Source organism: Glycine max, chromosome 20 (genome assembly GCF_000004515.6).
Source record: "Glycine max cultivar Williams 82 chromosome 20, Glycine_max_v4.0, whole genome shotgun sequence".
NCBI classification, from domain to species: Eukaryota; Viridiplantae; Streptophyta; class Magnoliopsida; order Fabales; family Fabaceae; genus Glycine; species Glycine max.
The window spans coordinates 2,411,184-2,436,754 of NC_038256.2; the positions used below are offsets into that span (position 1 = coordinate 2,411,184).

General features: G+C 32.8%; 1 protein-coding gene and 1 long non-coding RNA gene across 3 annotated transcripts; one reads left to right on the top strand and one right to left on the bottom strand.

Moving 5' to 3' along the window:
- The first annotated feature begins 3,693 nt into the window (after positions 1–3,693).
- Positions 3,694–5,223, top strand: LOC106797555 (uncharacterized). Its single transcript, XR_001386817.3, has 2 exons — positions 3,694–4,022; positions 4,156–5,223. It is a non-coding gene; the product is annotated as an uncharacterized lncRNA (long non-coding RNA).
- Positions 5,224–7,199: 1,976 nt separating this feature from the next.
- Positions 7,200–11,450, bottom strand: LOC100805250 (protein argonaute 2). Of its 2 annotated transcripts, none has more exons than XM_006605460.4 (3): positions 11,070–11,450; positions 9,792–10,950; positions 7,200–9,006 (listed from the first exon to the last, which is right to left on the bottom strand). In XM_006605460.4, exons 1-3 carry the CDS (start codon positions 11,338–11,340, stop codon positions 7,533–7,535), a joined length of 2,904 nt encoding a protein of 967 aa, XP_006605523.1. In that variant the 5' UTR covers positions 11,341–11,450; the 3' UTR covers positions 7,200–7,532. The 2 variants fall into 2 exon arrangements, with proteins under 2 accessions (XP_006605523.1, XP_003556681.1); XM_003556633.5 differs by having other exon boundaries at positions 11,073–11,449.
- Positions 11,451–25,571: the final 14,121 nt, after the last annotated feature.

Consider the following 25,571-nt stretch of genomic DNA (forward strand, 5'->3'; position numbering starts at 1 on the left):
AGCTCAGTGTTTGTTTTCTTTACTCAGTTTTAGTCTAGAATCGCACCATCGTTTAATTTGCAACCAAAATGATTTACATAGCATTTTCCCAAGTCATTCATTAATTGCACACAAATTGAATATGCATTAGTTGAGCACAAACAAAATCCCTATGGAAATGATACTCGGTTTTACCGTTTAAAATACCACTTGGACAAATTGGTGCACTTACCAATTAGTTAACAATAGGGACCACTGCAACGGGGTAATAAGAGACAAAGGGACCACTAACAAAGGAAAAAAATTAACAAAACGAAAAAATCATCGTACTTGCTATAGTTTGAAGATGACTCATCTCTTATTTTCAAAGATAACAGGCACCACTAACAAAGGGAATGCAACAACATGTAAAAGTCAACGAAGGTGAAGATGAAATCACATTTGTGAAGAAAGCCACTAAGAAAGGGACCACTAAGATGAAGCCACAAAATAGATGAAGTCACTACCTTGATAACACTTGCAATCAGCCATTGAAGAAAGTGACTACTATTGCCAAGAAGATGAAGTCACGTTTGTGAGAAATGATGTTTTCCAAAGAACAGTGATTTTTTTAAATTTTTTTTATTAATGTATATAATAATATGATTTTTTAAATTAAAATAACAAAAATAATGACATGGACACTTGTGTCTACGTGTTTAGTGACAACATGTGATGACGTGACACTCTGTTTGCTAAGTTATCACTTAACGGATACAGACTAATGGCAGATAGTAAAATGAAACGTAAAATATTTTTAGGTACTTGGTTGAAAAAAAATGAATGTTGAGTAGTAATCTGAAAACGACCTATATTTCAGGTATGAAAAACTTAATTAAGCCTTTTTTATGGTGTATAAAAAAATTAGTGTTATTTTTTTTTTTTGTCATAGGTCAGAGATCACAAGTGTCTCCCGAGCTCACTGGGTCAAAGACTAATCTTGTTTGTGGTGTGTTATTGTCGCTGTTTCAAGAAAATTTTACACATGATGATAATCAAATACAAATTCTTTCACTAAATAGATAGTTTCCACTCATGTAATCGTAGCGGAACCTTACATTAATTCACCAACCCTTTTGATTAAAATTAGTGTTATCTTATCTAGCTTAACTAAACCAAATGTGGCCACTGATTTTTGTTTGTTTTTTGTGAGAGAATATTGGGCTTATATAAGTTGTTGGCCCATGTGCAATAGAATTTTTTAGTTATTTATAGATTTTGATTTTGATTTTATTCATTTAAAGAGATTTTGTTTTGTTTTAAATGATAATGTAACATCAATGTTAACCATCTATTGACTTGTCATATTTTCAAGAAGAAAATTTGATAGGATAATCACATGTAATTCTTTATTTACAAAATTGTATTTTTAAATCTTTATTTGCTCAAAAATAGTTGACGGCATTAGACTAATTGGTGGTGTAATTAAAAATACAGCGTACCACAAAAACTTTATATGTGATTGCCATATTAACTCTTTAGTGACAAAATCAATGTGTTGTGTTGTCAAAGTTTACGTTATTAGCGGGTAGAAACTAAAGCAAGAAATTTAATTCTTTAAAGAATTAAAACAAAAAAGAATATTAAAGGACTAAAATAAAAATATTTTATTTTATAGGAACCAAAAATTTATTTTTAAGTCAAAATATTGTAGATTGTGACAATAAATTGTGTGTGTTATATCATTTAGATTCTAAGAAAATAAATGATAGATAAAAACCACAAATAATTATAAAAAACTCACCATTAATGTAAACATGTCTATAAATATATGAGACATAAGGAGTATTTTATTATGAGGGTGAGAAAATTAAATAACAGTTCTTAAATCAAGATAAAAGGTTCAGATTTAATTATTAATTAAAACTACACATATATTCTCAAAGGTGAGAAAAAATATATTTAATATTGATCCTCTCACAACACTCCTCTCATTTTATTTATATATATATATATATATATATATATATATATATATATAATGATAATTTAATTGAAACGGATTAGGATTATTATAAACACACCCAATGAAAACTTATCACTTCATTAAAATTTTATTAAAGAATAAATAATAAAATAATATTAATAAAAAACAAGGAAATACTAAACCATTGAAAATGGGAGAAATTTTTGCATATCGTTGAGCTCTGGTTACTTTACGTGCTTCTCAAAAGCAAACAATTGCTTCCTCTACAAGCAATGCTACAATTTTGTTGCTGCCATCCACATTAAAGCAAATCATGGCTGCCTTCTTCTCAAAAGCATCTAGGTGTTTTATGACTTATGACTTACCATCACTCTTTACTATGCCGTTGATCCTTGTACTTTGAGTAAATGATCAATATACTTCCTGAATTTCTATCTTACGAGTTCCTAAAACTAAGTAAAACTCAAATAAGTCTATAAATTTTTTTAAAATTTCATCTAACTTTCTCAAAATAACCCTTTTGTTTTCATTTTGGTTCCTACTCTAGAGACTTAAGAGAATAATAATAATAATATAAGTTTATGGACCAAAATGAGAGGGAAAAAGGGTTGATTTTGGGGACTTAAATAAAATCCTAAAAATTTTCAGGGACAGATTTAAGTTTTTTTTTTTTTAATTTCAATAACTAGAATGACAAGGTGATTCAAATCGAAGGATTAAATTAATTATTTACTCGGAGTAAAAAAAATGTTAAAAAATTGGTAGAGTTTTTGAAATTAAAAAAAAATGTATGATTAAATTAATGAATTGTTAGGTTTTTTAAATTAAAAAAGTGGGTAGTTTTAATAAATAAATTAGACAGGTTTTTAAAATTCAAATAAACTGGAAGTTTTAAATTTCAGTAAATGAAAAGAATAAGTAAAAAGAAATAAAATTGAAATTAGTTATCTTTATTGCTCTTCGTTATTTTTTTAATGGAGAAAATAATTAAATTGAACTCCTTTTATATTTTTAAATAAATGGAGAGAAATAATAAAAAATTGTTGTATAAAAAACTGAAAACAATTTGCGTCAGTTGGAAAGAATTATGTCTAAAATAATAGATTTAATAAAATAAAAGTTAAAAAAGTATAAAAGGTATAAAAATTTCTTTATTCTTATCCATCTAAAATTTAAAATTATTATTATTTTCCTAATTTGCAATATTTTTTTATTTTGGCATTTGTATATTTCTTGAAAAAATTATGTCTAAAATGTTTGTTTTTAAGGGATGTCTAAAATGTTAGAGTTTTTTTAAAAATAAAATAAAAATTTTAAAAAATATAAAAGGTATACAATTTCCTTATTTTCATCCCTTTAAAATTAAAAACTATTATTTTTTCCCATAATCCGTAAAAACCAAGAAGTAAGAACGAAAAAAATTTAGTATAAATAAGCATGTATGAGAAAAACATATTAAACTAAAATTAATATACATACATATGAATGCATAATAAAAAAAATGTTATTATATATGATTTTTATGTTAATCATAGTATTAATGTATAGTAATCTTCTTTCAATATAATTTATTTTATATCTAATAAAAAATTAAAATTAAAATTTTGAATCAATTAGTTAAGTAACAAAAACTACAATGAATTATGTGAAATGATATTAATATAATATATCAATTTTTATACAATAAAAATTATAGCATAATAGAATTGCAGACATTTAGCAGTGTTTCCGCCAGTTTTGATAAATCAAACACAAGTTCATCCGTTTCGTTTTCCTACCTTTTTTTCTCGCTCCCGTTTTCTCCAATTCTTCGTAGCAACAATCCCAATGGAAAGAGGTGCTTACAGAGGCCGTGGCCGTAATAGTTACGGTGGTGGTCGCGGTAGTTACGGTGGTGACCGTGACGGTAACGGTGACCATAACAGTTACGGTGGTGGCCGCGGTGGTTACGGTGGTGGTCGTAGCAGTTAGTTCTCCTTCTCAATCGCAGTGACAACTAAGGTCAAACCCTTCTTTTTCTTCTCCAAAACCTAACAATTCTCATTCTCAAGTTCAAACACAACTCAAGCTCATCCAGGTATTCAGTATCAGCCACTAATTTCACTTTTCTTACTGTTTTTAGTCTGTAAAATGCATCATCAATATTAACTAACAATAAATGATAATATTTTAGTTTAATTTGTTTTTATTTTTTTTTTAATTATGTACAGACATTGGATCTTCGAAGATATCAGAGAAGAAAATGGACACCATTACACCTGTGCGTAGGCCTGACAATGGGGAACAGTGGCAGTTCGAAAATGCTATCTCCGTGTGAACCATTTCCCTGTTTCCTTCAATCCACAGAGTATAATTATGCATTATAATGTGGAAGTGAAGGCCAAGGCTCCTCCGCCGAAGAACAATCGCCCTCCCAAGAAGATTTCGAAGTACGACTTGTCATCGATTTGGGATAATCTGTTTTCAGACAATCGCCCTTCAATCCACAGAGTATAAGTATGCATTATAGCGTGGTGCCTTTGCCAGAGGAAACATTTACTGTGGACGTGTCCAAAGGAGAGGACGAAAGACCTGTTTCGTATCTGGTCCCTCTGACATTGGTGAGCAGGCTCGAGCTTCGGAAGTTGAGGGATTACCTCAGTGGAAGCGTACTTTCGATCCCTAGGGATGTTTTGCATGGCTAGGATTTGGTGGTGAAGGAGAATCCTTTGAAGCAGTGTGTTTCGTTGAGGCGGTGCTTCTTCCCCATGAACCCTCCTTTGAGGAAGAAAGATCTTAACCATGGCATAATGGCGATTGGAGGGTTTCAGCAGAGTTTAAGTCTACTTCTCAGGGATTGTCCTTGTGCCTGGACTATTCGGTTTTGTCCTTTCGGAAGAAGCTGCAGGTGTTGGATTTTCTGTATGAGCATATTAGGGACTTTAATTTGAGGGAGTTTGGGCTGTTCAGGAGACAAGTTGAGCATGTACTTATTGGGTTGAAGGTTAATGTTAAACACCGGAAGACAAAGCAGAAGTACACTATTACTAGGTTGACACCCAAGGTTACGAGACATATCACATTCCCTATTTTGGGCCCCGAGGGCCGGAATCCCCCAAAGGGAAGCTACTCTGGTTGGTTACTTTCTGGAGAAGTAAGGTGTGAACATTGAATACAAGGACATTCCTGCCTTGGATTTTGGAGGCAACAAGACTAATTTTGTGCCTATGGAGTTGTGTGAGTTGGTTGAGGGACAGAGATATCCCAAAGAGAATTTGGACAAATATGCTGCCAAGGACTTAAAAGGCATGTCAGTGGCTCCTCCAAGGGTGAGGCAAAGTACAATACAAGCAATGGTAAACTCAGAGGACGGACCGTGCGGGTAAGGGGAATTTAATTTCGTGAAACTGGATACTTGTAGCTTTTGGTGGTGTTTGTTGCATTGGTGTAAGTTTCAAATGATTTGTGTGTGGTCACTTTCTCCTTGTCTGTTTACTAATTTGTCAGTGTTGTGACTTGTGATCCATAAGTAAATTTTTTACCTTGCTGCGCATATATGTTGAAAATGTTATTATTGAATATGTATGGTTTGTGGAACTTGTGATGCTGCTTTTCCTTGCTTGCATGGAACCTAATTAGTTTTATTGACATAAGTATGGACTCGGTTCTTTGGTGTTTCTTTTTCTTCTTTTTTGTTTTACCTCCTCTCCATCCTGCTTTGTAATGTCCAATGAGGTTACTTTTGCAAAGTCATTTCATTCTATTTATTTGAAGGTAAAATTAACTAAATATCAGGACCTTGCGCTTAAAGGACTGCATAGCTTTGAAAGCAAGCACAAATCCTCAAATGTCCTGTCCGTATAGCACATTCTCTCTATATTTGTTGACTTGATTGTATTTAGTATAAACTGTTTTGGTTTCACAAATACAAATTGATTTATATTTAACAATTACTTTCTGTAAGTACAGAACTAGAATTGGAAATGTAATGGTTATTCTTTTGTAACGGGGAACCTATAACTTCATAATCAATGTATCTTTTTAATTTCCCTTTTATCTCCTCGTGTATATACTTTGCCATGATTCTTTTCATCTGCTGTATCTTATTTTCTTTCTTAATTTGTTATAGAGACAAAGGCCTTACAAGTAAAGGAGTAAATTACTCCTTTACTTTTCTTCCTTTTATTTTATGTGATTTTCATTATTTTACATTTTTATAAATTTTCCTTTCTCCTCAAACGATTATTTGTTATTTACTTATATAGAATAAGATTATCCTTTCTAAATAATGTTTTGGCACTTTTTCCCCTAATTTCTTGTGTTTTAGGAAAAAAGTTATAATCATTTTATATGTGTAGAGGATATGGAGTCTAATGAATGTCAGCCCCTTGAAATTAATGAGCCTTAAAACATTTTTCTTGGTCAAGTTCTGAATAGCAACAGTGAAGCTTAAAACTTTTACCAGACACACATGCCTTCAAATTGGGGTTTAGTGTAAGAAGGGAAAGAAGTTGCATCATTATGATAATGAGAAAAAGTTCATATGATTTAAATAGTTTTTTTTTAGGATTTAAAAACACTGAAGCTGAAGGTGAAATGACATATGAAATAGCATATTCAAGAACGGGTTGCGAACCAATGGTGCGATTTAATGTAAGGAAGGAATTTGAAAATTTCAAAGTTGATACTGAATCCTACAATTTTTTCTTGTGTTCTTTTGGAAGTAGTACTTACGAAATTTTTACTTGGCTTTAATCCCACAATTTTGTATAGCATAAGTGAAAATAACCCCTTAGGATAATAAGACTGTTTAATTGATGGCATTTTTTTTGCATTGACACACTTATTGACAAGTCAGAAATCTGATTCCACTAACTCTTTCTTGTAACAACAATCAATTTTCCTAACAAAATTAGTTAATCCCAAAACTATCATCTCTGCTCATGGGCGTGACATGCCTTTGTTATTTTAAGGCTTTCTTGAGTATTTCCTTTTCTTTCGTCACCTTTTTTACGAGAATAAACATGAATTTTAATAATAATAATAAAATATCCAGACAAAATTACATATTCCCAACTACAAATAAGTCATAATTGTACAAATAGAATTTAATAAATGACTCAAAATAAGCAAAAGAAAAAATCTATTAATTTCCTGCATACCAAGAAACATGCAACGGCGAGTAAAAATAGAGCAAGTTTACCCCAAAAAATAAAGCAGGAAAAATTGAGAAATGGTAGACCAAAAAAATAAGGAGCAACTTCAGAGGCAGGTATAAACCCAAAACCAACTAAAATAAATAACATGAACAATATGTGACTCCATTGCAACTATAGCAAAGTACATGAAACCTGCTAAAAGGTTGCATGTAGATGCAACCACAAACCCAAAACCAACTAAAACAACATGAACAATATTCGACTCCATTATAACAATAACAAAGGACAAGACACTGAAAACAGTTTCACGATAATTGACCCATTAGATTCACGCACAAACTACTTATCTATTTCAATCAGGAAAAGTAGTTTGTCCCAATGCAAAGAGAGCAGAGAAGAGGAGCAAAATAAGTTCTTCTGCCACAACAGAAAGTGCAGATATAAGCCCTTCAAACGAAGAACATTATATTTTCCACATCAGCATGCAACTTGTAATACCCCGGATCATTTAAACTTGAGCCTGTTGAAGAAATTGACAAAGAAGTAATCTGTGATGATGAAGACGACACAGCTGAACCAGGAGATTGCATTTGATTCATTGCTTCATAGTATAACCGTCCTCTATATGCAGTGAGATCAGCATAGTACACTGGAGGGACTAAAGATACAGGTTTAGTGCACCTTGCAAAGGTAAAGCACATGTCATATATCAGTTTCTGCAAATCATCAGAGTTAAATTTATGCTCATCCCATAAGACATGATAGTGAGTGGGCTTACTAGTACCCAAGCTTCCATAGTGACTACAAAGGTAAAAGTCAAATTCAAAAGGATGTACTACTTTTGTGTCCACAACTGTACCTGGAAACACATTGCCATTTTGAATCCCATCCTTTGGACCCACAGGAAAAAATCGAGTTTGATGTCGCTTTTGTGCGACAATAATAGTGATGGTTGGGAAGTAATTTGCATCACTAAACACCGATTTCAAATCTTGTAACTCCTCTGTGAGAACCATATGGAATTGACTTTCGCTCACGCCATCACGAAAGACAACAATTTTTTCAGGCCTGACTTTGTTCAGCCTATCGTAATACGAAACAAGTTCATAGCAAATTCTCCCAAAATTCAAAATTTTCTCAACCCGATGACCTTGAGCACAAACACGTGCTGCATAGCGATTTGCAGCAGGCCAATTAACAGTGGCAACTACAGCAGCAATTGATGGACTGTTGATGTCCCGGGAAGCTGGATGATTGACATCAGCCCCTATGAACATAACATGACCTTCACCCTCAAAGTGTGGTAGCCTATTGATGAGCTCCACATTACTTCCTCCAATTTTGGCATTGATCTTGAGGGCAAGATTTGTAAGATATTGGTCCTTCCCTTCATTAGCAATACCAGACAAGCAGCATTGTGTCACTATGCCAACCTTGGTCTCAGCAATCCATTTGAGGCACTTGTAACCTTGATGCTTGTCGGACATCACACACAGAAGAAATTGTAGTTTTCGTCGATATCTTTTTTGAACCTTATCCTCAATATTTTCAAGTAATTTACACAGCGAATTGTAATCCCCAAGACTCCACATACTAGATTGTTCACGCCAAACTGGCTCCTTCATGCCAATACCCAATTTTCTATACTTACCCATAAGGTTCTCAATGAATTGTTTGCTGTTTAATTTGCGCCAACCAGACTCCTGGCTGGTAAAATCAAGAATGCCCCAACACTCAACTGGCTTGCCTTCCACCATTGATCGTCCCACTAGATTCCACTGACATTTCTCTACTTCAAGTGTCATACTAACAGTCTGGCCATTTGGATTACCTAGCTTCAATTGTGGAGGCTGAATTACACGTCCTGTCACATTTGTCATGGAAGTGTTGACACTCATTCCAAAATTTTTAATAACACCACCTCTGTCAAAAGAGATTTTGTGAGGCCTTTGTCTCTATAACAAATTAAGAAAAAAAAAAAGATACAGCAGATGAAAAGAATCATGGCAAAGTATATACACGAGGAGATAAAAGGGAAATTAAAAAGATACATGAATTATGAAGTTATAGGTTCCCCGTTACAAAAGAATAACCATTACATTTCCAATTCTAGTTCTGTACTTACAGAAAGTATTTGTTAAATATAAATCAATTTGTATTTGTGGAACCAAAACAGTTTATACTAAACACAATCAAGTCAACAAATATAGAGAGAATGTGCTATACGAACAGGACATTTGAGGATTTGTCCTTGCGTTCAAAGCTATGCAGTCCTTTAAGCGCAAGGTCCTGATATTTAGTTAATTTTACCTTCAAATAAATAGAATGAAATGACTTTGCAAAAGTAACCTCATTGGACAGTACAAAGCAGGATGGAGAGGAGAGGTAAAAAAAAAGAAGAAAAAGAAACACCAAAGAACCAGAAAGACTCCATACTTATGTCAATAAAACTAATTAGGTTCCATGCAAGCAAGGAAAAGCAGCATCACAAGTTCCACAAACCATACATATTCAATAATAACATTTTCAACATATATGCACAGCAAGGTAAAAAATTTACTTATGGATCACAAGTCACAACACTTGACAAATTAGTAAACAGACAACGAGAAAGTGACCACACACAAATCATTTGAAACTTACACCAATGCAACAAACACCACAAAAAGCTACAAGTATCCAGTTTCATGAAATTAAATTCCCCTTACCCGCACGGTCCGTCCTCTGAGTTTACCATTGCTTGTATTGTACTTTGCCTCACCCTTGGAGGAGCCACTGACATGTCTTTTAAGTCCTTGGCAGCATATTTGTCCAAATTCTCTTTGGGATATCTCTGCCCCTCAACCAACTCACACAACTCCATAGGCACAAAATTCGTCTTGTTGCCTCCAAAATCCAAGGCAGGAATGTCCTTGTATTCAATGTTCACACCATACTTCTCTAGAAAGTAACCAACCAGAGTAGCTTCCTTTGGGGGATTCCGGCCCTCGGGATCCAAAATAGGGAATGTGATATGTCTCGTAACCTTGGGTGTCAACCTAGTAATAGTGTACTTCTGCTTTGTCTTCCGGTGTTTAACATTAACCTTCAACCCAATAAGTACATGCTCAACTTGTCTCCTGAACCGCCCAAACTCCCTTAAATTGAAGTCCCTAATATGCTCGTGCAGAAAATCCAACACCAACAGCTTCTTCCGAAAGGACAAAACCGAATAGTCCAGGCACAAGGACAATCCCTGAGAAGTAGACTTAAGACTCTGCTGAAACCCTCCAATCGCAATTATGCCATGGTTAAGATCTTTCTTCCTCAAAGGAGGGTTCATGGGGAAGAAGCACCGCCCCAAGGAAACACACTGCTTCGAAGGATTTTCCTTCACCACCAAATCCAAGCCGTGCAAAACATCCCTAGGGATCGAAAGCACGCTTCCACTGAGGTAATCCCTCAACTTCCGAAGCTCGAGCCTACTCACCAATGTCAGAGAGACCAAATAAGAAACAGGCCTTTCGTCCTCTCCTTTGGACACGTCCACGGTAAATGTTTCCTCCGGCAAAGGCACCGCGCTGAAGATGTTCTTTTCACCATCATACGCTGAAGCTGGCAGTGAATTGTCGGAAAACAGCTTATCCCGAATCAATGACAAGTCGTACTTCGAAATCTTCTTGGGAGGACGATTGTTCTTCAGTGGAGGAGCCTTGGCCTTCACTTCCACATTATAATGCATAATTATACTCTGTGGATTGAAGGAAACAGGGAAATGGTTCACACGGAGATAGCACTTTCGCACTGCAACTGTTCCCCCATTGTCAGGCCTACGCACAGGTGTGATGGTGTCCATTTTCTTCTCTGGTATCTTCGAAGATCCAATGTCTGTACATAATTAAAAACAAATTAAACTAAAATATTATCATTTATTGTTAGTTAATATTGATGATGCATTTTACAGACTAAAAACTGTAAGAAAAGAAAAATTAGTGGCTGATACTGAATACCTGGATGAGCTTGAGTTTGTGTTTGAACTTGAGAATGAGAATTGTTAGGTTTTGGAGAAGAAAAAGAAGGGTTTGACCTTGGTTGCCACTGTGATTGAGAAGGAGAACTTCTATCACCGTAACTGCTACGACCACCGCGGCCACCACCGTAACTGTTATGGTCACCGTTACCGTCACGGCCACCACCGTAACTACCGCGACCACCACCGTAACTGTTACGGCCACCATTACCGTTACGGCCACGGCCTCTGTAAGCACCTCTTTCCATTGGGATTGTTGCTAGGAAGAATTGGAGAAAACGGGAGCGAGAAAAAAAAGTAGGAAAACGAAACGGAAATGAACGGAAGCAGTAACTGCAGAATTTGAGTAGTAACCGCGAGGGTCGGGGCGAATTTATACTGGGGTTGGGGAAATTACGGGAATGCCCTGGGTTGGCTTACCGTGTAAGCAAGAGACAAGAGTATTTGAGTAGTAACCGCGGGCGAATTTATACTGGGGTTGGGGAAATTACGGGAATGCCCTGGGTTGGCTTACAGTGTAAGCAAGAGACAAGAGTGAAAGAGTGTGTTTCCGGGCATAACGAGAGAGGAAGGTGTGAGGAAGTGACGGAGAAAATGAGGGGGGTTTATGCAAATAGACCAAATTGTCATAATCAAGTCAAAGTAATTTGATAGTGACATGTGTGTGGGGTATGGGATTACCTAAGCTAAATTCTTTTTTGACTGAAATCCCAATAGTGTTTTGTATCTCTTAAAGGATATTCATATTTAAAATTACTGTGCCAATGCTTGTCCATTTCTTGTTTGGTGATTAAGGATGAACTTGTGTTTGATTTATCAAAACTGGCGGAAACACTGCTAAATGTCTGCAATTCTATTATGCTATAATTTTTATTGTATAAAAAATTATATATTATATTAATATCAGTTCACATAATTCATTGTAATTTTTGTTACTTAACTAATTGATTCAAAATTTTAATTTTAATTTTTTATTAGATATAAAATAAATTATATTGAAAGAATATTACTATACATTAGTACTATGATTATGTTGATGTGAATAGAAGTTAATAGAAGTTAAGAAGTTAGTGGTAGTTTCTTGTAAATAGGAGTTATGTGAAGTAGTTATGTGGAGTCATTTTAAATATATTGTAACTGCAGTAGTCTATATATTGTAACTTTGTAACTGCAGTAGTTGTATTTTTGAAAATTAAGAAAAAGAGCCGTCTCTCTAAATACTTGTATGTCATTGTTCTTTTTAACAATTGGTATCAGAGCTCCATTGTAGGGGCCTGATATTGAGTGCATGTGAGGAAAACAGTGAGTGTGTGAGGAAAACAGTGAGTGTGAGTCAAGAAAGAAACTGCAGTTTTTCTTTCTTTCGAGTAGAACGAGTTGAGAAGAATGGCAGAAGGTGGGAGTAGCAGTTTCGTGCAGCCTGCAATTCCAAGGTTTAATGGTCATTATGATCATTGGGCAATGTTGATGGAGAATTTTCTCCGCTCCAAAGAATATTGGGATCTCATTGAGAATGGGATATTGATGGTGGCAGATGGAATAGAGCCTACGGAGGCACAATGCAAATTGATCGAGGAGCAGAAGTTGAAGGACTTAAAGGTAAAGAATTACCTTTTCCAGGCAATAGATCGTGAAGTCCTTGAAACAATCCTCAAGAGGGACACGACAAAAAATATATGGGATTCAACGAAGCAAAAATTCCAAGGTTCAACCAGGGTCAAAAGGGCTCAACTGCAAGCTTTACGCAAAGATTTTGAGATTCTTCAAATGAAGGAAGGAGAAACAGTGAATGCATATTTTTCTCGTACTTTAACCATAGCCAACAAAATGAAGGCTCATGGTGAAAGTATGAGTGAAACAGTCATTACTGCAAAGATTTTGAGATCAATGATCTCAAAATTTGATTATGTGGTATGCTCAATTGAAGAATCCAACAACTTAGACGTGATGACTATTGATGAGTTGCAAAGTAGTCTTCTTGTTCATGAGCAGAGGATGAGAAGTTGTGGAGAAGAAGAGCAGGTTCTGAAGATCTCCCATGAAGACAAAGCAAGTAGAGGTAGAGGTAATGGTTCATTCAGAGGAGGTCGAGGAAGGGGAAGACAATCATTCAATAAAGCTGTTATTGAATGTTTCAAATGTCACAAGTTAGGACACTATCAATATGAATGTCCTGATTGGGAGAAAAATGCCAATTATGTTGAATTAGAGAAGGAAAAAGATGAAGAATTGTTATTAATGTCTTATGTTGAATTGGAGCAAGACAAAATGGAAGAAGTGTGGTTCCTTGACTCTGGTTGCAGCAATCATATGACTGGAAACAAGGAGTGGTTCTCAGAACTGGATGAAAGCTTTAGCCAAACTGTAAAACTTGGCAATAATACCAGAATGGCTGTTGTGGGAAAAGGTATCATTCGTATGCAAGTGAATGGATTTACTCAGGCAATTTCTGGTGTCTATTATGTTCCTGAACTTAAGAATAATCTATTGAGCATAGGGCAACTTCAAGAAAAAGGCTTAACTATTTTGATTCAACATGGGAAGTGTAGGGTATATCATTCTGAGAAAGGATTAATTATGCAGTCAGATATGAGTGGAAATAGAATGTTTTCTGTGTTGGCAACCATGATACCAAAAGCTTCCTCGTGTTTCCAAATTGTATCAGAAAATGAATCTCATCTTTGGCATTGCCGCTTTGGTCACTTAGGCTATAACGGATTGAGGACACTTTTTGATAAGAAGATGGTAATTGGGTTGCCTTCAGTCAAGATTCCAAAGAAGATATGCATAGAATGTTTAACTGGAAAGCAACACAGAAACTCTATGCCTAAGAAGAGTTTATGGAGAGCATCAAACAAGTTACAACTTGTGCATGCAGACATATGCGGGCCTATTAAACCAGAATCAAATAGCAACAAGAGGTACATCCTAAGTTTTATTGATGATTTCACTCGTAAAACTTGGATTTATTTCTTACATGAAAAATCAGAAGCTTTTTCCATGTTTAGAAATTTTAAAGCTCATGTTGAAAAGGAGATTGGTGCATATATTGCTTCTTTGAGAACAGATAGAGGTGGTGAATTTACCTCAAATGAGTTTGTAGAATTTTGCAAAAATCAAGGCATTAGTAGACAATTGACTGCAGCCTATACTCCTCAACAAAACGGAGTTGTAGAGAGGAAAAATAGAACGATAATGAACATGGTGCGTTCTATGTTAGCGGAGAAGCAGGTTCCTAAAATGTTTTGGCCCGAAGCTGTAAAATGGAGTGTGCATATCCTCAATAGATGTCCTACTGTGGTTGTGCAGAACAAAACTCCAGAAGAGGCATGGAGCAATGTGAAGCCAATGGTTGATTATTTTCGAGTTTTTGGGTGTGTAGCTCATGCACATGTCCCAGACCAGAAGAGAAGCAAATTAGATGAAAAAAGCAAGAAGTGTGTTTTCTTGGGAGTAAGTGATGAATCAAAGGCATACAGATTATATGATCCAGTTTCCAAGAAAATCATCATTAGCAAGGATGTGATTTTTCAAGAAGATGAATGCTGGAATTGGGGCAAAAGCAATGAAGAATGCATATCAGATGTTTTAAAGTGGAACGATGATGGTGATGAGAATAACATGGAAGAAGGAATAGAAAACAATGAAGAAGAAGGTAACATTGAAGGAGAAGGCAGTGATGTTGATACAAGAAACTTAAGTGAAACTGGTGTTTCTTCTAGTGAATCAACTGAAAATGATTCACCAATTTTGAATGAAGGGAGGGTAAGAGGACCACCATCTTGGGCAATAGACTATGTAACAGGTGAAGGTTTGTCAGATGAAGATGGTCTGAATGCTATGATAATGCTCACTGAAGATGACCCACTTACATTTGAACAAGCTGTCAAGAGTAAGAAGTGGAGGGATGCAATGATGGCAGAGATAGAGTCAATAGAAAAGAACAAGACTTGGGAGTTAACTATTCTACCGAAAGGGGTGAAGCCAATTGGAGTTAAGTGGGTTTTCAAAACCAAACTTAATGAGAAAGGAGAGGTAGACAAGTACAAAGCAAGGCTAGTGGCGAAGGGGTATGCACAACAATATGGAGTTAATTATACTGAAGTTTTTGCTCTAGTTGCTAGACTTGACACCATTCGATTAATACTTGCTTTGGCAGCACAAAACAATTGGGATGTTTTTCAACTAGATGTAAAGAGTGCATTTCTTCACGGTGAACTCAATGAAGAAATCTTTGTGCAACAACCATTGAGATATGAGAAGAAAGGTGAAGAAGGCAAAGTTTACAAGCTAAGAAAGGCATTGTATGGCTTGAAGCAAGCACCAAGGGCGTGGTATAGCAAGATAGAGGCTTACTTTGTTCGAGAAGGCTTTGAAAGGTGTTTATGTGAACACACACTGTTCACAAAGTCGAAGGAAGTAGGTAAAATTTTAATAGTAAGTCTTTATGTTGATGATTTAATATATACTGGAAATGATAAAAGTATGTATGATGATTTTAAGAATTCCATGATGTTGGAATTTGACATGACTGATTTGGGGAGGATGAGATATTTTCTCGGGATTGAAGTAATACAAAGTTTAGATGGGATTTTTGTGTGTCAAAGAAAGTATGCTCATGAAATTCTAGGAAGGTTTGGAATGGATAAAAGCAATCCAGTGAAGAATCCTATTGTTCCAGGCACGAAATTGTCAAAGGATGAAGCAGGAACCAAAGTTGATGAAACTTTGTTCAAACAGGTGGTTGGCAGTCTGATGTACTTGACTGCAACTCGACCTGATTTGATGTATGGAGTGAGTCTTATTAGTAGATTCATGTCTTGCCCAACTGAATCTCATTGGCTTGCAGCAAAAAGAATATTAAGGTATTTGAAAGGTACAACTGAGCTTGGAATTTTCTACAAAAAGAATGGTTGCACAAATTTGGTGGCTTACACCGACAGTGATTTTGCTGGTGATTTGGATGATCGTAGGAGCACTTCTGGCTTTGCATTCTTACTTGGTTCTGGAGCAGTTTCATGGTCTTCTAAAAAACAGCCTATAGTGACATTGTCTACTACTGAGGCTGAGTACATAGCTGCTGCGTTTTGTGCCAGTCAATGTATTTGGTTGAGAAGAGTTTTAGAGAAACTTGGTCATAAGGAGGAAAATAGTACTTTGATTCAATGTGACAATAATTATACTATACAGCTATCAAAGAATTCTGTTTTTCATGGCAGAAACAAACATATTGATATAAGGTTTCATTTTCTTAGAGATTTGACCAGAGACAAAATTGTGGAGTTGAGTTACTGTAATTCTCAAGAACAAGTTGCAGACATAATGACAAAACCTCTTAAGTTAGAACAATTCTTGAAATTACGGAGTATGCTGGGAATGGTTGATGCGTCATTTATAAACTAAATGTTTGTTTTTCTTTTTAGTTTAAGGGAGGGAATGTTGATGTGAATAGAAGTTAATAGAAGTTAAGAAGTTAGTGGTAGTTTCTTGTAAATAGGAGTTATGTGAAGTAGTTATATGGAGTAGTTATGTGGAGTCATTTTAAATATATTGTAACTACAGTAGTTTATATATTGTAGTAATTGCAGTAGTTGTATTTTTGAAGATTAAGGAAAAGAGCATTCTCTCTAAATACTTGTATGTCATTGTTCTTTTTAACAGATTAACATATAAATCATATATAATAACATTTTTTTATTATGCATTCATATGTATATTAATTTTAGTTTAATATGTTTTTCTCCTACATGCTTATTTATACTAAATTTTTTTAGTTCTTACTTCTTAGTTTTTACGGATTATGGGAAAAAATAATAGTTTTTAATTTTAAAGGGATGAAAATAAGGAAATTGTATACCTTTTATATTTTTTTTAATTTTTATTTTATATTTTAAAAAACTCTAACATTTTAGACATCCTTAAAAACAAACATTTTAGACATAATTTTTTCAAGAAATATACAAATGCCAAAATAAAAAATATAGCAAATTAGGACAATAATAATAATTTTAAATATTAGATGGATAAGAATAAATAAATTTTTATACCTTTTATATTTTTTTAACTTTTATTTTATTAAATCTATTATTTTACACATAATTCTTTCCAACTGACGCAAATTTTTTTCAGTTTCGTATACAACAATTTTTTATTATTTCTCTCCATTTATTTAAAAATATAAAAGGAGTTCAATTTAATTATTTCTCCATTAAAAAATAAAGAAGAGCAATAAAGATAACTAATTTCAATTTTATTTCTTTTTACTTATTCATTTCATTTACTGAAATTTAAAACTTCCAGTTTATTTGAATTTTAAAAACCTGTCTATTTTTATTTATTAAAACTACCCACTTTTTTAATTTAAAAAACCTAATAATTCATTAATTTAATCATATTTTTTTTTTAATTTCAAAAACTCTACCCACATTTGCTTCCACAATTTTTCACTATTATATTTACACGAATATATAAGATTGATTAAATGATCAGAAAAGAAAAAAATATAAAATGTCGTGATTTTAATCATCTTCTTAATAAAAATTATTAATTAATATTAGTTGGAAAAAAAGACTGTTGTGTTTACTTAAGATATGATGGTTCTTATCGTTGTATTTTTTCTAATTCTATTTTTTATATTTAATATTTTATTATTTGATTAATTATTTTTATTTTGAAAGTTTGGTTATAAAAATAATAATAATCAAGTACTATTTGTGCCTTTATTTATTTGTTGATAAAATATTTTATTTTCCTTTTATATCTTTATTAAGATAATGATATTATTTTTTTCTTTTAAAAAAATATATCATTTTTGTTTTTATAGTTTTTATTATATAAATAATTATATATATATTTAAATAAAAATATAATTATTTCTGTAATAAAAAAAAATTTTAAAATAAGCTCTTATTAGGAAAACACCTTTTTTTAAAAAATAGAAAGGATTTGTTTCTCAAAATAAGAAAAAAAATAACTTTTTTAAAAAAACTGAAATTGTTTAGATAAATACAAATAGAAATAAGTTTAAACAAATTCATTCTAATTTAGAAAGAGATTAATCTAAGGGGTGCAATGGAAATGATCCATTGGTGGGAAAAATTCCTCGAAGGGGTGCAATGGAAATGGTCAAGATCTTTTCGTGGAGGTCTAACAGTACAAAATCATGGAAGTTGAAATGATTATTTGCTTATTTAATTTTATGAAAGAGTGTAAATACGTATTAAAAATATTAACATGCAAAAATTAAAGGCGGCAGATTACAATTGCACAACTTAAATGGAGCGGAATTTCAACGGCTTGTGACAGTTTTTTTTTTCACTGCAAAAATAAGTTATATTATATTACAAATAAGAGATTAGATAGGTCACAAGAAGTGGCACCATCCCAATTAGAGTATTACATAAAAGTTTGAATCTGAATTCTTAGTAAGCAATAGTAGAATATTGAAACTCCTTCCTATTGAACATAGAATCCTCTACTATGTTTTCTCAAAAAAAAAAAAAAAAGAATTATCTACTATGTTTGCAATCCCATTACGTGGAAAAAAAAAACGGCTTGTGACAGTAGTATTGTTCGCTTTAAATTTTTTATTTATTTATTTCCAAGCATAATAAAGTGAGAATATTTTTTATGTATTATTAAAAAGTTGTAATTTTTTCACAAGAGGTGCATTCTCATATTCAAGTAAGTTTTTATTCTATAGAATATTGTAACGGATTCTGAGGGCTTTGTTTTCTTGGCGAGTCCGATAGGCGTTGGCGGTTCCAGCAAAGAGCCACCAGATGGTAATGGTGGTGCTGGAGTTAAAAATCGACTGTCGTTTAACGGGAAAAACTTAAAGCATGTGGGAGGTGAGAATAGCAAAATACTCGGGATGAAAATAACAACTCCCATGAAATTATGGAGGGTTTTTGTTGGTGTACCAATTAATTAATGACTCATATAAGACTCAAATTTAAGAATTTTATGTTATTAACACAATGCTCTAATCAATTAAGCTAATAAATCAATTATGTTATAAAATAATTAATGTCACTATATATAACATTAAAATGTCTAATGCATATTTAATACACATATAAATTTATATAATAAATTTTGTAACAATTAATTTAGATATAATAATATTTTTTTTACATATATAAATTATAAATAAAAATTATAGGTTTAATAAAAATTTATATACGTAAAAAATACATTATTAACAAAAATCTACTAATATATTTTTTGGTCTTATTATTATTAATTTTGATATAATAATATATTATTTTACATATATAAATTTTAAATAAAAATCATAGGTTTCATAAAAATTTAAATATATAAACAAATTAATTGTCACAAAATTTATTATATAAATTTACATATACATTAAGTATACATTAAAAATTTTAATATTATATGTAACGATATTAATTATTTTATAATATAATTTGATTATGGGGCATGCATGCACAAAAACTTGGGCTCACACTTGTAAAGTGACGTGTAACTGTTCTTAATATTCCTTAATTGTTATTGGCAGTTCTCAACTTTATATGTTTTTTTTTCTTTCAAATATATCATTTTTCTAGAAAATACTTTTTGGAAGTAAAATTTTTTTAGCATTCCAAAGAGTAATTTCCAGACGTGAAAATGCTGAAATTTTTACATTCCAAAATATATTTTCCAGAAGTGTTAAAATTTTAATACTCTAGAAAGTATTTTTTGAAAGGTCTCAGAAAGAAAAAAAAAATGGACACCAATTACCTTTAAGTTGCTTTGTGTTGATATACCCACTTTCTCACTTTTTTTTAAAAGAAACCTAGCAAAAACAAAGAAATTATTAGATTTTGGAAGCATTAGTAGGAATATGAATTCCATGGATGCATCAATGCTCCAATCATAGTGATGACAAATCTTTCAAATAATGTAATCACCGAAACCATATCATGTTTGTTAATGAAGTTGTTCTTCCGGTTAAGAAGTGAAATTTTCACAACAGTGAGAAACACATCCAAGAGCTTAAGCTCTTTGTGACTACTATGTCACCATGATGAACTATCCCAAATTATGCAAAGGTTTCCCTTAAAAGCAATTTGGTGTCCTTTTTTTTCTTCTTAAAATTGGCTTCGGACAAGTACTTTCTGAAATAACACTTTCGAATAGTACTTTTTGGAATGTGTTAAGATTTTAATATTTTAAAAAGTACTTTTTGAAAAAAAATGGATATTTCTAAAAATATATATATATATATATAAAAGGAAGATATATTAGTAAGTTTGGGAGGTTTAAATAACAATTGCCTCCTTAAGCAAGAGAAATATTGAAATAATAGTAACACGTTTAAAAACATTGTTTATTAAACATTATATTTTTTTACGATTTTACTTTTATTTAATGAGTTTTACTTAAAATTTTATGGTTTGTAATAAATTTTAAAGTGTTAATTAAAAATGTTGGCTCCGTTAGTATAACAATTGAGGGAGAAGGAAAGAAAGTCTCGAAGAGAAGGGAAAAAGTAATATTTAGCAAAAGAAGAATTCATTCTATCTTATGATCATTATTATTTTTAATAGGGTTGAACAAGATTTGAATTTTTGAAAAACTAGAATGAAAACAAACTGAATCACTTTATAAAAATGATTTCAATTTTTCTTCTTCTTTTCAAACGAATGATAAAAGGTAGAGAGATGGAAAGGAGATAAAAAAGAAACTGGATTACTTTGGATAATGCTCAAAATGAGCAAATCTCACTTATGACATGAATACAATGTATCTTATATAACATTATTGGTTACAAGAGTAACTAACTTATAACTAACTAACTAATTTGTAACTAACTAAACTAACATGTAACTAACTAAACTAATAACTAACTTGTAACTAACTAATGTTAGTAGTCTATATCTCTAATACCCCCGCAAGCTCCAAGTGTTAAAAACACTTCCAGCTTGAAAAAGATAATATATTTTCGTCAAAGAAAATAAAAATAAAGTCTGAAAAATTGGAATATAGCAAAACATGCCGAAAATACATAGGCAAAAACAGAAATTTAGAAACAAATCAAAATGTAGGTGCAGTCATGGTGCATATCTCCTAGAAATCATCGACCAACATTGACTTTCTCAATTTTCTTCCAAGAGTCCAAAGCAAGCATCAAAGCTCTCAAATCAGCAATCCATGAAATTATCAAAGCTTAACCACTAAACAGAAATTATACCTCAAAGTTTAACCACTTAGAGAATCAACAAGGTTTAACCACCAAGAGCTGAAGCCAAAACAATGCTTAACCACTCAAGACAGAAGCAAAACAACAATCCAATGCTTAACCATCCATGGCAAAAACTTAAACAATGCTTAATCACCATGAACAGAAGCTTACATAAACAAAATAGAAAAATCACAAAATTTGTCTTCATGAGGACTTTTCACAAATACTTTGTGAACCAACAACAACCAAGACTTAACCATCCATGACAGAAACTAAAACAATACTTAACCACCATGGACAGAAGCTTAAAATCATCAAATCAAGCCTAAAAGGCTAAAAATAATAAGCCAAAGTCTTCAAAATCTTTAGAAGGATTTAATCACACACATTGTAGGAAAAAAAAACTGCCAGACATGAAGAAACTTACTCTGGCTATGCAAATGCTTATTCCACCATTGAAGGATAAGGTGGTTCCATAAAATGCCATAGTTAAGAATGCTTATTCCACCTAGAATTAAGAAAATGACTTTGAGCAGGCGAGAGAAAAAAAATGAGAGAGAGTGGTAGGAACTTAATGTTTTCATATGGTGGTGAGATTGAAAGTGCTGGGAATTTGAACTCTGAGGGTGGTTCTTTTGAGGTTGGAGTGGAAGGAGGCGAAAGAGATTAGAAGAAAATTGAGGGTGAGGATGATCGAAACGGGAAAACCGTGACTATGGATGTTCCAACTGCTGATATAAGTGAAAAACAAGGATGTAGTAATGGAAGATTTGGGTGATAAAGGATGAAAGACTGGCTTTTTCAGATGTAATCAAGTATGGACGTGTACCAAAGAAGAATCATAGCATTATATTGGCCAGGAAAAGAAAATTTGAGGAAGAGACAAACAACTCATATGTTGGAGCAGAGTCAAGTACCCATGACCCAAGCAACGATGTTCATTAGCAGTATGCAGCAGCCAAATTTGATCTCATAGTCTCAACATCTGAACCAACTTCAGCCGAAGCTCTGAACGAAAAAGATGAACGAAGCAGCGAAAAAATGGAGATGAAGACTCTGATACCATGATAAAGTTCAAGGTGGAGAGATGAAAAGAAGAGAAAAGAGAAACTAAATATTACTTTGGATAATATTCAAAATGAGTAAATCTCACTCATTACATGAATACAACGTGTCTTATATAATGTAATTGGTTATAAAAGTAACTAACTTGTAACTAATTAAACTAATAATTAACTTGTAACTAACTAATGTTAGTAGTCTATATCTCTAATAAACCGTTCAATTTTTAATCAAGTTTTTTTTCTTCTTTCAAATCCCTAATTTTTAAAATCAAATATTAAATAAGTATATATTTTTTTAATAAATCAACACACCATGAAAAAAGGGTGTCTTGGTTAAATAATGGACGCTAGCTAGTGAAATCTTTTAAGATATATTTTTCCTTTCTTCTCTCTTCTCTTTGTTAAAGAAGAAAAGAATCCAAAATGCAAGTTCACAAAAAGTGAGGAATCAATTAGGATTTAGGAGTCATTTTGGATTTATCCTGAAAAGCATTTCTCTATTAGGCCTCTTAGTACAATCTTGTATCAACTATTTGGATTATGCGGATTCTAATGGAATCTAATATTTGAGCTTAATTATATTCAAACTTACACTTTAGATTAATGGTTTTCCACTATTCCCTTAACCATTTGAAATGTAGTGTCACTAGTGTGGTCCAATTCCATGCCTCAATTCTCGTACCGTCTACATTCTGGTGCAAAGAGAGTTTAATTTGAACGTGTTTGGTATATAAGGCTAGGCTTGCGTGTATATACGTTATTCTTCTTACATTGCACACATATGAGACATTATTGGAGACCAAGTACTGAGAGAGTAGCATGTGAACGAAGAATAATGGGGACCATGCATATTGATAAATGATAATGATTGGTCATGCATTTCATGCAAAATTTGAGTTTAGATTGTTGTCTTACTCTCTTCTTTGCTATCTATGCTTCTGTTTTTACAGTTTTCTTGATGGGGTTCCTATAATTCATATAAGGACAATGGAAGATACACTTGTGGCCAGCACATGGCTACACAACATGGAGTTTTGGCCAACCAAAACTCTGTCATTTGCTGCAAAAATTCAATGGAACCCAATTGGGTGAAGCTTAAAATGACAAGGAATAAGCGTAGCAAGACTAGACTTGGCTATATTAGAATTGGCTTTCAAGTTTCAAGGACAATTCTCATGTTGATTGGTGAATCACCCTAATCATGTGCAATTTTTATCTTCCCCGTGAGGGGCATCGTAATTCGTAATGAAAGAATGATTGTTAATTAGTTAAATGTGTATATAGTATATAGTTATTACCGTACATATTCGTTAACATTCTTCCATTGAAAAAATGACACATGGTATCATCATAAACTTGACACTAAATCAACACGAGTGGTAATAAATGCAGTATCTTCAATTTAAAGTTTCAAGAATTTTATGGATGAAACATAATTAAGAAGAAAAACTCGATTAAAAATACTTAATTAATTTCTTTGACAAAAATTAATCGTTAACAAAATTCATAAATATTCCATCATTCACGCCAATGTTATGTTGAACAAATAAAGTTGACACTAGACTGATTTTGTTGCTCTAATAGATGGGACATTCACTTAATGGGTGAAAAACAGTCAATATCAGTAAGCTATATAAAAACTGATTGAACAAAACTTGCTTTGTCTTTATATGTATGGGAACTTAGCATTACATTTGATGCCAGGATTTATCAATGGTACCAAAGGCTATATGGATAGAGCCAAAACATCAATGCATAGATGACGTGGGACTTATTGACCTGTGTTTCAGCGATGCATGGGTTTTGTTTGGCCTGAAAGTCTGTAACATTGGAATCAAAGTGGCACAAAAACTTTTTAATTAAGCTCTACATATTTCATTTTCTTCTGAATATGGTTTCTTACTGTATATTCCTTCTGCCTTTATAAGAAACAGATAATATTAATGTTTTTAACACTGTTATTATATATTCCTTATAAAAAGGATAGGAAATAGTAGTATTATGTTTTGGCATGGATTTATTTATTCTTAAAACTGATTATTTTACTCAATCACTGACGTTTTTCATTATGCATGTAACAGATCTTAAATTTAATTAAAATTATAGTATCACATAAGAATTAAATAATCAATAACTATCATATCAATAAATCATTGATTTCAGTGGTACTAGACTTGATCCTCTTAAGTAAAGTCTCAATTGAAATCGGTACTAGACTCGATCCTCTTAAGTAAAGTCTCAATTGAAATCTTGTGAATGACAAAAAAAGTGATTAAGAAAGAGACCCTACCAAAGATGGTTAGTCAGATTATTTAATGAAAATTAGTCATCAATAAACTGATGGATACTCTATAGTCCACACTAATTGTCACTTAAGTTCAATTATCAGATTTCTGTTATTGTAAAGGATACGTAAATTTTACTGTCTTTGTTGAGGGTTGCATTTTTTACTGGTCTTGTAAGGCAATGTATCTTCCTCTAATCTAAAATTTTACATAAAACAAAATCAATAACTCAATCCCTTTACATAATGGGTGAGACTCATTTGACAGTTAGGCTAAATTTGTGGGAAGAGTCACGGTTTGATCCCACAAAATACACCTTTAGAGAGGGGTGAGGAGTCTTATCCGAACAAGATTGATTACGAAATATTTAAAAAATAAAAACTCAATCCTTTGATCAGGTTGACTACTAAATACTAATCCAAGTTCAATATGTACTTGCTTATGTGTGTATGGCATGGATTTAATATTTAAGTTACTATAAGCTTAGAAAAACTGTTCACCCCACCGTGAAGCTGAGCGATCACATCACATCACAATTCCACACAATTACACATCCAACTATGTCCCAAATTGTTCTGTCCTGTTTGTCTGTTATTCTAGGTGGACAAGATCTTTTTCCTTAAGAGATTCTTTTTCCTTATAGAGATGAGGGTACTTTACTCAGTCAGAGTCTATAGAGATGCAACCGCAGAACCAAGCAAGAGATAAATTTGTTATCCCTGTAAGACACTTAGCAAAAGTGCCCCTCTTTTTCATCATCTATTTTGTCCTCATTCCTTTTTGTTTTAAGGGGTGAGACACTGACATAAGGACAAATTTTGAAATCTAGGAACAAAACGATAATAGCGAGATCAATGCACAACTACTTGTATTGGATACTCTTTAGCACCTAAGATCTTTTAAGTTTTTTTTCCCCGTTTTTGTAGTTTTCTTTCTTT